The sequence below is a fragment of the Oncorhynchus gorbuscha genome, linkage group LG18 (genome assembly GCF_021184085.1).
Source record: "Oncorhynchus gorbuscha isolate QuinsamMale2020 ecotype Even-year linkage group LG18, OgorEven_v1.0, whole genome shotgun sequence".
Classification (NCBI taxonomy): domain Eukaryota; kingdom Metazoa; phylum Chordata; class Actinopteri; order Salmoniformes; family Salmonidae; genus Oncorhynchus; species Oncorhynchus gorbuscha.
The window spans coordinates 43951108-43965107 of NC_060190.1; the positions used below are offsets into that span (position 1 = coordinate 43951108).

The 14000-nt window shown below is 41.3% G+C and overlaps 1 protein-coding gene and 1 long non-coding RNA gene across 3 annotated transcripts in view; one reads left to right on the top strand and one right to left on the bottom strand.

The window, feature by feature from the left end:
* Positions 1-14000, bottom strand: part of LOC124002858 (RNA-binding motif, single-stranded-interacting protein 2-like) — a 60042-nt gene that overhangs the window by 31264 nt on the left and 14778 nt on the right. Inside the window, exon 2 of one of the 2 annotated variants that reach the window (XM_046310616.1) lies at positions 6379-6536. In XM_046310616.1, the coding sequence (XP_046166572.1) occupies positions 6379-6536 (158 nt within the window). Of the gene's footprint in view, positions 1-6378; positions 6540-14000 lie in introns of both variants that reach the window. The other variant, XM_046310615.1, reaches the window with a different exon arrangement.
* On the top strand, positions 1059-2962 carry LOC124002859. The gene is made up of 3 exons (XR_006833144.1): positions 1059-1250; positions 1574-1829; positions 2693-2962. It is a non-coding gene; the product is annotated as an uncharacterized LOC124002859 (long non-coding RNA).

Below are 14000 nucleotides of genomic sequence, written 5' to 3' on the forward strand. Positions count from 1 at the left end.
ATATATACGGCTGTGATTATAATCGAAGAGAATTCTCTTGGAAGATAATGCGGTCTACATTTGATTGTGAGGAATTCTAAATCAGGTGAACAGAAGGCTTTGAGTTCCTGTATGTTTCCTTCATCACACCATGTCCCGTTAGTCATGAGGCATACGCCCCCGCCACTCTTCTTACCAGAGAGATGTTTGTTTCTGTCGGCGCGATGCGTGGAGAAACCCGTTGGCTGCACCGCCCTGGATAGCGTTTTCCCAGTAAGCCATGTCTCCGTAAAGCAAAGAACGTTGCAGTCTCTGATGTCCCTCTGGAATGCCACCCTTGCTCGGATTTCATCAACCTTGTTGTCGAGAGACTGGACATTGGCAAGAAGAATGCTGGGAAGTGGTGCGCGATGTGCCCTTTTTCGGAGTCTGACCAGAACACCGCCGCGTTTCCCTCTTTTTCGGAGTCGTTTCCTTGGGTCGCTGCATGCGATCCATTCCGTTGTCCTGTTTGTAAGGCAGAACACAGGATCCGCGTCGCGGAAAACATATTCTTGGTCGTACTGATGGTGAGTTGACGCTGATCTTATATTCAGTAGTTCTTCTCGACTGTATGTAATGAAACCTAAGATGACCTGGGGTACTAATGTAAGAAATAACACGTAAAAAAACAAAAAACTGCATAGTTTCCTAGGAACGCGAAGCGAGGCGGCCATCTCAAGTATATGTGACTAGTTTCAGGAAACTAGTCGTATGTCGCAAGTCACAACTTCACAGGAGAGGCATTTTATAATAAAATAAGTTTTTGTTTGGCAGAAATGCCTTTTGGAACATTTGAACTTTCATGTGCCTTAACAAACTTGTACGCAAACTGTAAATACCAATAAAGTTGTTAAATTACAAACCTAGTTGGTTTAACCACAAAAAAAAGACCGGAACCTTCCCGCTAGCCATGATTGGCTGAGATAATGAATAGATTGGACATGCCGAGAGATGAGTTTCGGATTGGTCTGCCGTGTAGCATCTTCTGACTAAAATGAGCTGCTCGTTATGTGTAGATAATCCTTTCTGCTGCAGTTTTTTTTCGGGCGACGGTGGCATCCGCGACGAGAGGGAGAAAGATCTGATTCTTATGGCATTGTCAGTATGAACCAGAGTGACTTGACACAACAGGCCAAACAAGCTGTACAAACAAAATGGAAACGACACAGGATGTCTTATTTAATGAAAGGGGTTGCAGTCTGCCGTGAAGCTTTCATCCATGTATACGGGTAAGAATCTAGCTACAGTTTCAGATATTATACATTATACTTTACTCATTTTAGCAGAAAGTTGTTTTCATTGCAAGCTAAAGCTAGCTAACTAGCTAACATTGAACCAATTTTGGTTAACTTTAGCTAGCTATGACAATCAGTTTGTATTGCTAGAACTCTATGGATTAGGATCATGGTTAATCTTTAGTTGTATAGCTAAACAAAGACTCCACTTCGACACACACATGACACATCAAGTTAGCCAGGTGTGTCTGACGGAGATTACAGCCATCTATTGTATAATAATCCCAAAATATTTTTATCTGGAACTTGTCTTTCAGCATCAGTAGAACACGCCACCAGTCATTCAAGGAGAACAGTCTAATGCCTCCCATCAAAAAGAGAGCTGGCCCAAGCAAGCACAGGTTACATCTGAAGCATGAGGACTTACAGCGAGTTGTGAACTTTATCAAAACTACACAGAGGATATTGTGTTAATAGTATTACCAGGATGCCACGAAGGACACAAACTTTGGTGGAAAGCTGCTGCCATCTCATGTGACAAAAGCAGCAATGTGGAATCGATGACACCACTTGGTATGTGAAGCATAAACAACATGTTTTGATTATTTAATTGACCTCCCAAATGATTGGCACTACTTTTATATTTATGTATTTATTTTCCAAAGGTACGTGTAGTCGTGCTGTCTTCCTTCAGGAATCCGTGGAGAAAATTGCTGCCCCACATCTCAAGCACAAATGTTTATTTATCTTAATGTTCTTTTGTTGTTGTTTGCAGATGCACTATCCTTCTGACCCTATGCAGCCAGGTCCCATCTAGTTTTTAACTCGTTGCAGGTGTGGCTTGTTTGGTTGGTGTCTGCTGTGAAGGAATACCACAAGTCAACTACTTGATTGATGAAGGCATGTCATCTAGCAAAGGCAGCAGCACAGTCATCAACTACATGCACAATTTCTTCACCAACTACGGAGTTTGGGAAACATGTGGGGGCCTGAATTGTGATAACTGCAGTGACCAGAACAAGATTGTCCTGCTCCACCACAGTCTGGACCTTCACTTCCTGATCACAGGCCACGTCAAGTTTGCCCCCGACTGGTGCTTCGGCCTCATTAAACAGCGCTTCACAAAGACCAGTGTGAACACTTTGTCTGAGATTTCTGGTGTTGTGAAGGACAACACTGTGACAGGGGTCAACATCCCACAGCTGGTTGGACTGGAGGATGGTACGGTGCTGGTAGAAAGCTATGGCTGGCAACAACACCTGACTACGTACTTTAGGCCACTGCCACAGATCAAGCAGTATCAGCACTTCAGGCGAACATAATTTTCATTGCAATGGATGAGGTTATTCTTCTTATCTAAACTTGGGAGGATAATTGACGTTATGCAAGTTTGTAATGTCTTCTCAATTTTTTTTGTGTTATTTCCTGTTTTACAGCTTCGATTCTCCGGAGCCTGGTATTGTTGTCGCCAAGGAGCGTTCGGACTCAGTCGAGACCAGGTTTCAGCTCCTGCGCAAGGCTGACATCCTTGCTCCCATAGATGGTCTGCCTGTACAAGCACCACCTGGACTGGACACAGCTAGACTAACTTATCTTTATGAGAAGCTTTGAAGAATCTCAAATATATTTTGATTTGTTTAACACTTTTTTGGTTACTACATTATTCCATATGTGTTATTTCATAGTTTTGATGTCTACACTATTATTCGACAATGTAGAACATTTTAAAATAAAGAAACCCTTGAATGAGTATGTGTTTTAAAACTTTTGACCGGTAGTGTATGTGGGAACTCCTTCAAGACTGTTGTAAAATAATTCCAGGTGAAGCTGGTTGAGAGAATGCCAAGAGTGTGCAAAGCTGTCATCAAGGCAAAGGGTAGGTACTTTGAAGAATTAAAATATATTTTGATTTGTTTAACCCTTTTTTGGTAACTACATGATTTCATGTGTTATTTCATGGTTTTGACGTCTTCACTATTATTCTACAATGTAGAAAATGGCAAAAATAAAGAAACCCTTGAATGAGTAGGTGTGTCCAAACTGTTGACTGGTACTGTATCTGATAAACTCCAGTCATGTATGACAAATATAATGTAGGATCATTCATAATGTCTAAAGGCTTCTGTCATTCAGATAAGAGAGAAAGGCCAGTGTCTGTATCGCACCACAACAATCAGCCACCTTGCCTCTGAACAGTGGCAGTCAGTTTACTATTTAACCAGAAACAAAATTGTTTAAAACCTGGACATTTTTTGGTTCAATTTGAGGCATGCCGACCATAGGAATGTTAAGGGGATTATTTTCTGAACATTTCCTCATATACCATTGAAACAATTAGGGTTATTTCGCTCATGTTCTCAACTTCCTATCATTGTTCAGCAGCCAAAAGACACAATCCTAGTCAGATTTACAACACATGCAAGTTGTTGCTTCATTAGATCTTCCCTCTTTGTAAAGGATATTTTAATCTCTGTCATACGAAACCACTCGCATTTGCGTTGTGCTTTGTGGAACGGTGTTTTCCTGCGTTCCTTTCATTTTGGAACATTGACGCTTCAAGCCTACTGCCGTGTGCGTATTGCTGCACGTATAATGTGAAGAAATAGCCTAAACATTTTAAGCTAAACGTTCTGATCTGTTATATCAGTCTCATTGCTTTTAAACGTTTTTTTTATGTACAGTGGATGTAGTATTGTCTCTATTGTCTCACAACTGTCCCAGAGTCTGTTTGGAATACTTATTCCTCGGACAGAATGACCAGCTTGACCAATAGAATAGGTCAACGTTTGTACTATGGGGGATAGTAGATTGACTAAAGCTAGCTCCCTTTGCTGTTCGTTACTCATCTTGTGTGCTGAGGAAAAGTCAACGTGGACAGTTATTCTAACATCTTCAAAATGCGCCTTGGAATTCGATAAGAAGGACGCACGCCATTGCATCCCCGATGGGTTTGTTTTCACTAGTAGCCTACTTCAGGGCTGCGATGCCCGTGAGAAGGACCCAATCACGTAACGGGCATTGGCTAATAAGAATTGAGGTATCTGAGAGAGCCATGTGAGTGAGAGAGGAAATTTTAATTATTATATTCAGCCGAAGGGCACAACGGACACTTTGGCCGCAAGGCATGGATTTTTTAAAGGGGCATTATAGCCAGGGGGCAGTGACGGTCAAGGTAGTACATGCCGCTGGGAAATTAAAGGCCTGATATAGCAAATATGATGTCCTCTAACCTCTCTCCCACTCCACAGAAGCTTAAGTATATGTTTACAGAAATAAATCATTCCTGGAACACAATGATCAGCCCTGACTTGCATGAGCCAAACCAGTTCGTTATCTATCTGCAATACTCCACTGGTTTCTTCTACGGGAGAGTGTGACTGTTACACTACTGCTGGAGTGAGGAACTATAGGGAAGCGCTTCTAGGATTAGAGAGAGAGAGAGAGAGAGGGCAGTATAAGTGTGTGTGTTGTTTGTAGGCGGTGACTTGTTGTGTGTGTTTTAGTTTTCCTCTTCCCTCCTTCTCTCCTTCCCGTTAACCTCTATTTATTTTATTTTATGTTTCTATCTGTGTTTAAACCCATTTTTTTCTTCACACACATTTCAAATGGACAGATACACACTTGCTAAAAACTAATTCAAATTCTTCATTTGGACTGGGGTGAATACAGTTGTTTTCCGGGGGCAGGGTTGGGGAGAAACTGATTACATTTAATCAATGACGTAATCTGATTACAAAAAAACGAACTAATCAGTTACGTTACCAGCAAATATATTGTAATCAGATTTGATATTTTTGAAAAAACTATATAATTACTTCTTGAATTACTTTTAAATTCAGAAAGGATGTACATTGACACCTTTCTGTTTTCTCAACGACATGCAAAAATCATTGAAAAAAGGCACAAGTTTAAGTTTGTTCCACCTGAGCGAGTCTGACCACAAGTCAGAGACTACCATGATTACACAAAAATGCATTTGATGGATCCTTTTAGTCATATTTTAATGCCTCTAAAGGGGAAAGTAATCCAAAAGTAACTGTAATCAGATTACGTTACTGAGTTTGGGTAATCCAAAAGTTACGTTACTGTTACGTTACTGATTACAATTTCATAGGTAACTAGTAACTGATTACATTCAGAAAGTAACCTAGGTATCAATTCTATGAAACACCCACTTGATTACATTTGATGTTCATTGTGTCATTGTGTAAATGATGTGATTCTAAAGAATATCTTGTTATGAAGTTAACATCCATGCCCTTCCAACTCTGCCAAAGGCTGAGCAGCACCACCCAAACTGTAGCACAGCTGCTGACACGAGCCTTTTACTTTCAGCACTTATATTGTGAGTCTGTAATGTGCATTGTACCTGAAACAATTGACGGCCTTGGTCAGTGCATGCGTCAGGGGCAACCTTCGCCAAATGTGACATGGCAGCCCTGAGAGTAAGCAATATCCAGCCACAATCCCTGTTGCAACACGTGTAGGTTGCATCGACCGAACCATAATGCAGCAAAGTCAACAAGTTCTGATCTGAGGGTAGGCTTACTGAATATGGAGGTAGCCTGATAGTAATAACCGTAGCCACTTTGTGGCAAAGCAGCACCTGTTGAAAAGCTCCAGGTAGAAGTCACCCGTGGACACAGATCTAGGATCAGCTTCCTGCTCCCCATCCTAACCCTAACTACCATGATGAAAATACAAAAATGATCTTAGATGTGCCTAAGGGGCTATTTCACCACACTCCTAACCTAAGTGTGTGTTTGTGTGTGAGTATATCAGGGGGTTAGGTACAGAAGAAGACACTTTTCCATTTTGTAAGGATTAATAAAGTACTCTTCTTCTACATCAGCGTCTAGGGCAGGGGTGTCAAACTAATTATATGGAGGGCCTGATGTCTGCTGGTTTTTTGGTTTTTCCTTTCAATTAAGACCTAGACAACGAGGTGAGAGGAGTTCCTTACTAATAAGTGACCTTGATTCATCGATCAAGTGCAAGGGAGGAGTTAAACCCCGCACACACTCAGCCCTCTGTGGAATGGGTCTGACAAATGTGGTCTAGGGGAAACTTCGCCCTACCCGTGTAACCGAAGGCAGACAATGAGGAGGAGAAGAAGACTTACGGCTGGCATAGCTTGACCAGGTCCTGGTCTGTGGTCCCGGGGTGAAGACCACGGATGTACAGGTTAGTTTTACTCAGTTGTTCCCCTCCGCTGCCACTGCTGTTGCTGTTGGTGTTGGGACTGGGGGGTGCCATCTGGTGGCCGGAGGACACATAGACCTGCTGGAAACAGAGAGAGACAATGATATAGGACACATACGCATGCTGAGAACACAGAGAGAGAGAGGGAGAGAGAGACGGTTCTGTAGGACAACATACGTATGCTGAAAACAAGAGAGAGCGAGAGGGAGAGAGAAACGGTTAGAAGTCAGGGCTATTCAAATCCGAGCCTGGAGGTCAGAGGTACTACTGTTCTACCTGATAATTGCACCCACCTGGTGTCCCAGGTCTAAATCGATCCTTAATTAGAGGGGAAGAATGAGAATCAGCAATGGAACTGGCTTTGAGGTCCAGGCACTAACGCTCCTCAGGTCTTCTGCTGGACCACAAAGATAATACACAATTTAAAGTTGTGATTTTGGAATTGGAGAATCTAATAAAAGGGTGGGAGTGGGAGTTGGTAGATTCCTCTCTTTCTAGGTGGTTAATAATATGTGTGGGTGTGTATTCAGTCCAGGTACTTTTTATTTACCCTTTTGGTTACTTTTACCCCTTTTTCTCCCCAATTTCATGGTATCCAATGGGTAGTTACAGTCTTGTCTCAACCGCTGCAACTCCTGTACGGACTCGGGAGAGGCAAAGGTCGAGAGCCGTGCGTTCTCTGAAACACAACCCAACCATGCCGCACTGCTTCTTGTCACAACACCCACTTAACCCGGAAGCCAGCAGCACAAATGCGTTGGAGGAAACACCGGGCACCTGGAGACATTGTCAGCGTGCACTGCGCCCGGCTCACCACAGGAGACGCTAGTGCGCGATGGGACAAGGACATCCCTGCTGGCGAAACCCTCCCCTAAACCGGTCGAAGCTGGGCCAATTGTACACAGAACAGATCCTTGTCGCAACACGTGTAGGCTGTAAGGTTGTATCGCCAACCAGAATGCAGCATAGTCAGAATTTCGAACCCAGAATCTCTAGTGGCACAGCTAGTACTGAGATGCAGTGACAGACCACCGTGCCACTCGGGAGACCAGTTCAGGAACTTTATATTTTCATAAATTATTCATAGCATGCTTTTAATTGTTATAGCTGTTACCGTTCAAAAGGACTAAAACTCAAACCCCGGTTTTTAACAAATACAAATGGTGGGTCAAGAGACAGGCAACTGTGTGAGAGCAGTATAAAACGATAGCACACAGCCTTTATGTCAAAATTCACCAATACTGCATTCTGAAGTGAACGTGGGGCCTCTTTTCTGCCTAGGGCATATTGGGAAAACGGGCCTCTTTCTGCTTACTCCATATTGGGCAACTGCTCCTTTTTTCTCTATCAATTTCCAACCGCGGAAAATTCCTCGGCTTTGCGCAGCGAAACCCAATGAGTCAAAGAACAACATACACCAATATTTGCTTAGTTTGATGGCGCTGAATTCTGTGACGTGTGTAAACACTATCTATCTTTCGTTCTTTGTGAGAAGTCATGGGCTGGCTTTTCTCCCATACCACGCTCTCTGTATAAAGGGAGTGCTTCAAAACACAACACAAACATCCGGTCGGGCCTATTCCACAACACCCACATGTTCAACTCAGTTGTTTAGACATTTCCCTCTCATGCCCCCCTAAGACAGTTGTGTCCTCAACAATACAGCATAGCTAACCTTTGCTCGACTCCCTAAAAAGGTGCCAAAATAGTAAACAATTAGAACTGTGAGGTCAGCTCAGTCCACAATAGGTCCAAGGTCCATACATTCATGAGCACCGTGGTTACTTAAATATGTCACAGCAAAGGGGAAACGAGGAGACAGGAGAGCTCCCAGCGATGATTAACAAAACACTCTTTTGGGAAGAGTTCCCTGTCAGCTGAGCCTAGCGCAGAAGAGCAGCATTCTCTGACCCGCTATAACTGTTTATAACAAGCTGCTTAATGCAGCCTATAAACAACTCTCCCTATAGCACTTTAGCAGCATTCTGAGTGGTGCTAAAATAGCCTATGGGGAGGATCAGTTATTCAACACACTGAGTCGCTACACACAAACTACACCCACAATAACATCTGCTAACATCTGCTAAACATGTGTATGTGACAAATACAATTTGATTTGATTTGAAGAGCTCTTGCCCAATAGGCAAAGCATCACAGTTTCCCATGAATGAGTCTGGAATAGTTGGATTCAAGAGTAAATGTTTTAGGTTCACTTGAAACCACTATTTTTTATTTCACAACTGTGAAGTGAAATCGTTTTCTTATGGCAGTAATAATGATTTGAGTAGCGTTGTGTTCTTTCATTAAGTTGGAGATTGATTGAAGTTGCTTCCCAGGAAAGAGAGCCGTTTCCAAAACAAGTATATTGACGCAATAATACCATTTTAGCACAACAATGTTACACGATGCTTTTAACAATCTCAAATAAACATTCCTTCAACAGTACATAAACACCAGTGGCTAGAGGCTGTGACCGTTTGTTATTGTGGAAGATTTAATGAGAGTGTGTGTGTGTGTGTGTGTGTGTGTGTGTGTGTGTGTGTGTGTGTGTGTGTGTGTGTGTGTGTGTGTGTGTGTGTGTGTGTGTGTGTGTGTGTGTGTGTGTGTGTGTGTGTGTGTGTGTGTGTGTGTGTGTGTGTGTGTGTGTGTGTGTGTGTGTGTGTGCTCTCATTCGTGTATGTGTATGTATCAACTCGTGTTTTAAAAATCTAATTTTATTGGTCACATACACATATTTTGAAGATGTTATCATGGGTGTAGCAAAATGCATACAGTATGTCCCTAGCTCCAACTACCTAAAAATACAAAACAATACATACAAAGCCCAAAAAATAAAAGAATTAAGAAATATTACAACGAGCAATGTCAGAGTCCGGAATATACAGTAAATATGTATGGACATGATGGTGTGTCTATAGACGTTAGTCTCCTATTCACTACCGGTCAAAAGTCTTAGAAAACCTACTCATTCAAGGGTTTTTCTTTATTTTTACTATTTTCTATGTTGTAGAATAATAGTGAAGACATCAAAACTATGAAATAACACATATGGAATAATGAAGTAACCAAAAAAGTGTTAAACAAATCAAAAAGCTTCAAAAAGCCACCTATTGCCTTGATGACAGCTTTGCACACTCTTGGCATTCTCTCAACCAGCTTCACCTGGAATGCTTTTCCAACAGTCTTGAGGGAGTTCCCACATATGCTGAGCACTTGTTGGCTGCTTTTCCTTCACTCACCCCAAACCATATCAATTTGGTTGAGGTCGGGGGATTGTGGAGGCCAGGTCATTTGATGCAGCACTCCATCACTCTCCTTCTTAGTAAAATAGCCCTTGCACAGCCTGTAGGTGTGTTGGGTCATTGTCCTGTTGAAAAACAAAGCCCAAACAAGATGGGATGGCGTATCGCAGCTGAATGCTGTGGTAGCCGTGCTGGTTAAGTGTGCCAAGAATTATAAATAAATCACAGACAGTGTCACAGCAAAGAATCTCCAATTTGGACTCCAGACCAAAGGACAAAATTCCACCGGTCTGATGTGCATTGCTTGTGTTTCTTGGCCTAAGCAAGTCTCTTCTTCTTATTGGTGTCCTTTAGTAGTGGTTTCTTTGCAGCAATATAAATTATAAGTGCATTTGTTTAACACTTTTTTAGTTACTACATGATTCTATATGTGTTATTTCATAGTTTTGATGTCTTCACTATTATTCTACAATGTAGTAAATAGTAAGAATAAACACAAACCCTTGAATGAGTAGGTGTTCTAAAACGTTTGACCGGTAGTGTATATTCACAGTATATGAATACAAAATGTGGGCACAGCAGTAGTTATATAGGATGAGACTTGACTAGAAAACAGTATATACTGTACATACATTGCTTTCAGAAAGTTGTCAGCCTGCATTTAAGTTCAGGAGTAAAATGTTAATTAACAAGTCGCAAAATAAGTTGCATGGACTCAATAATAATAGTGTTTAACATGATTTTGGATTAACTTCTTCATCGCTGCACCCCCCCCCAATTTGCAGATATAGAATATCCCTTTTAGTATGGTTAAGTTATTAACTACACTTTGGGTGGTGTATCAATACAAAGATACAGGCGTCCTTCCAGTTGCCGGAAAGGAAGGAAACCACTCAGGGATTTCATCATGAGGCCAATGGTGACTTTAAAATAGTTTAATGGCTGTGATAGGAGAAAACGAAGGATGGATCAACAACATTGTAGTTACTCCACAATACTAACTTAACTGACAGAGGGAAAAGAAGGAAGCTTGTACAGAATACAAATATTCTAAAACATGTATCCTGTTTGCAACAAGGCACTAAAGTAATTATGCAAATAATGTGGCAAAGCAATTCACTTTTTGTCCTGAATACAAAGTGTTGTGTTTAAGGCAAACCCAATAAAACACATAGTGTACCACTCTCCATATTTTCAAGCATAGTGGTGGCTGCATCTTGGTATGGGTATGCTTGTAATCGTCAAGGCCTGGGGAAGTTTTCAGGAAAAAAATGTATGGAATGGAGCTATGCACAGGCAAAATCCTAGAGGAAAACCTGGTTCGTTATGCTTTTTACCAGACACTGGGATATTAATTCACCTTTCAGCAGGTAAATAACCTCAAATACAAGGCCAAATCTACACGGGAGTTGCTTACCAAGACGATAGTGAATGTTCATGAGAGGCTGAGTTACAGTTTTGACTTAAATCTAATAGAAAATTAATGGCAAGACCTGAAAATCGTTGTTTAGCAATGATCAACAACCAATTTGACAGAGCTTAAAACATATCTAGGGTATGTGGGACGCTAGAGTCCCACCTAGCCAACATCCAGTGAGATTGCAGAGCGCCAAATTAAAATACAGAAATACTCATTGTAAAAATTCAGAAAAGATACAACTATTTTACATAGGTTTAAAGATGAACTTCTCGTGAATCCAACCACGGTGTCCGATTTCAAAAATGCTTTGCGGCGAAAGCATACCTTACAATTATTTGAGAACTAAGCCCAGCAGACAAATCATTACAAACAGTAACCAGCCAAGTAGAAGAGTTACACAAGTCAGAAATATAAATAAAATGAATCACTTACCTTTGATGATCTTCATATGGTTGCACTCAGAAGACATTCATTTATTCAATAAATATTCCTTTTGTTCGATAAAGTCTCTCTTTATATCCGAAAACCTCCATTTTGTTTGCGTGTTTTCTTCACTAATCCACAGGCCAAACGCATTCACAACAGCCAGACAAAAAATCCAAATTGTATCCGTAAAGTTCATAGAAACATGTCAAACGATGTTTATATTCAATCCTCAGGTTGTTTTTAGCCTAAATAATCGATAATAGTTCAACCGGACAATAACGTTGTCAATATAAAAGGTAAACAAGAAAGACACTCTCTCTGTCGTGCGCATGAAAAAGCTCTATGACATGGCAGGGTCCACTCATTCAGACTGCTCTTACTCCCTCAACCTGAACCAATTTCTAAAGACTGTTGACATCTAGTGGAATGCATAGGAACTGCAATTTGAGTCCTAAATCAATGGATACTGTAAAGGCATTGAATAGAAAACTACAACAACAAAAAATATACTTCCTGAATGGATTTTTCTCAGGTTTACACCTAACAAATCAGTTCTGTTATACTCACAGACACTATTTTAACAGTTTTGGAAAGTGTAGAGTGTTTTCAATCCATATCTATTATATGCATATCCTATCTTCTGAGCCTGAGTGGAAGGCAGTTTAATTTGGGCACGCTTTTCATCCAAAATTCCAAATGTTGCCCCCTACCCTAGAGAAGTTAAAGAATTTAAAAAAAGACTAATTGACAAATGTTGCACAGGTGTGGAAATCTCCTAGAGACTTACCCAGAAAGACTCACAGCTGTAATCACTGACAAAGGTGCTTATACAAAGTATTGACTCAGGGGTGTGAATACTTGCAGTATGTAAAATGAGATATTTCTGTATTTCATGTTCAATACATTTGCAAAAATGTCTAAAAACGTTTTTACTTTGTAATTATGGGGTATTGTCTGTAGATGGATGAGAAAAATATATATGTAATCCATTTTGAATTCAGGCTGTAACACAACACAATGTTGAATAAGTCAAGAGGTATGAATAGTTCCTGAAGGATCTGTATGAAGTGGGAAAAACAGTATGTAAACATTATTAAAGTGACCAGTGTTCAATGACTATGTACAAAGGGAAGCAGTCTCTAAGGTGCAGGATGGGCTACCAGTGACTAAAGTTCAAGTTGGGTACTGGGCGGAGGCTGGCTTGTGGTGACAATTTATGTCTGATGGCCTGGAGATAGAAGCTGTTTTTCAGTCTCTCGGTCCCAGCTTTGGTGCACTTGTACTGTCTCTGCCTTCTTCATGGTATCACTTTAAACAGGATGTGGTTCCGGTGCCCGAGGTCCTTAATGATCTTCTTGGCGTTCCTGTGACACCGGTTGCAGTAGATATCCTGTGGGGCAGGCAGTGTGTCCCCAGGGATGCGTTGGGCTGACCACACCTTCCTCTAGAGAGCCCTGCAGTTGCGGACTGTACAGTTGCCATACCAGGTGGTGATACAGTCTGACAGGATGCTCTCAATGGTGCATTTGTAGAAGTGAATGAGGGTTTTAGGGGCCAAGCCAAATTCCTTCAGCCTCCTGAGGTTGAAGAGGTGCTGTTGCGCCTACGTCACCAGACTGCATGTGTGGATGGACCATTTCAGGTTGTTAGTGATGTGCACGCTGAGGAACTTGAAGCTTTTTACACTCTCCACAGCGGCCCTATTGATGTGGATGGAGGAGTGCTCCTTCTGCTATTTCCTGAAGTCCACGATCAGCTCCTTCATTTTGTTGACATTGAGGGAAAGGTTATTTTCCTGGCACCACTCTGCCAGGGTCCTCACCTCCACCCTGTAGGCTGTCTCGTCGTTGTTGGTAATCAAGCCTACCACTGTTGTGTCGTCTGCAAACTTGATGATTGAGTTGGAGATGTGTGTGGCCATGTAGTCATGGGTGAACAGTGGAGGTGTTTTTGCCTACCTTCAACACCTGGGGTCGGCCCATCAGGATGTCCAGGACCCAGTTGCACAGGGCAGGGTCCAGACTAGACCGATTATGTGGACCGATTATGATTTTTCAACGCCGATACCGATATTGATTATTGGAGGACCAAAAAAAACCAGATACCGATTAATTGGCCGATTTGTATATATTTTTGTAATAATGACAATTACAACAATACTGAATTAACACTTTTATTTTAACTTAATATAATACATAAATACTATCTATTTAGTCTCAAATAAGTAATGAAATATGCTCAATTTGGTTTAAATAATGCAAAAACACAGTGTTGGAGAAGAAAGTAAGTGCAATATGTGCCATGTAAAAAAGCTAACGTTTAAGTTCCTTGCTCAGAACATGAGAACATATGAAAGCTGGTGGTTCAATATTCCCAGTTCAGAAGTTTTAGGTTGTAGTTACTATTGGAATTATTAACGCGTTGACTATTTCTCTCTATACCATTTGTATTTCA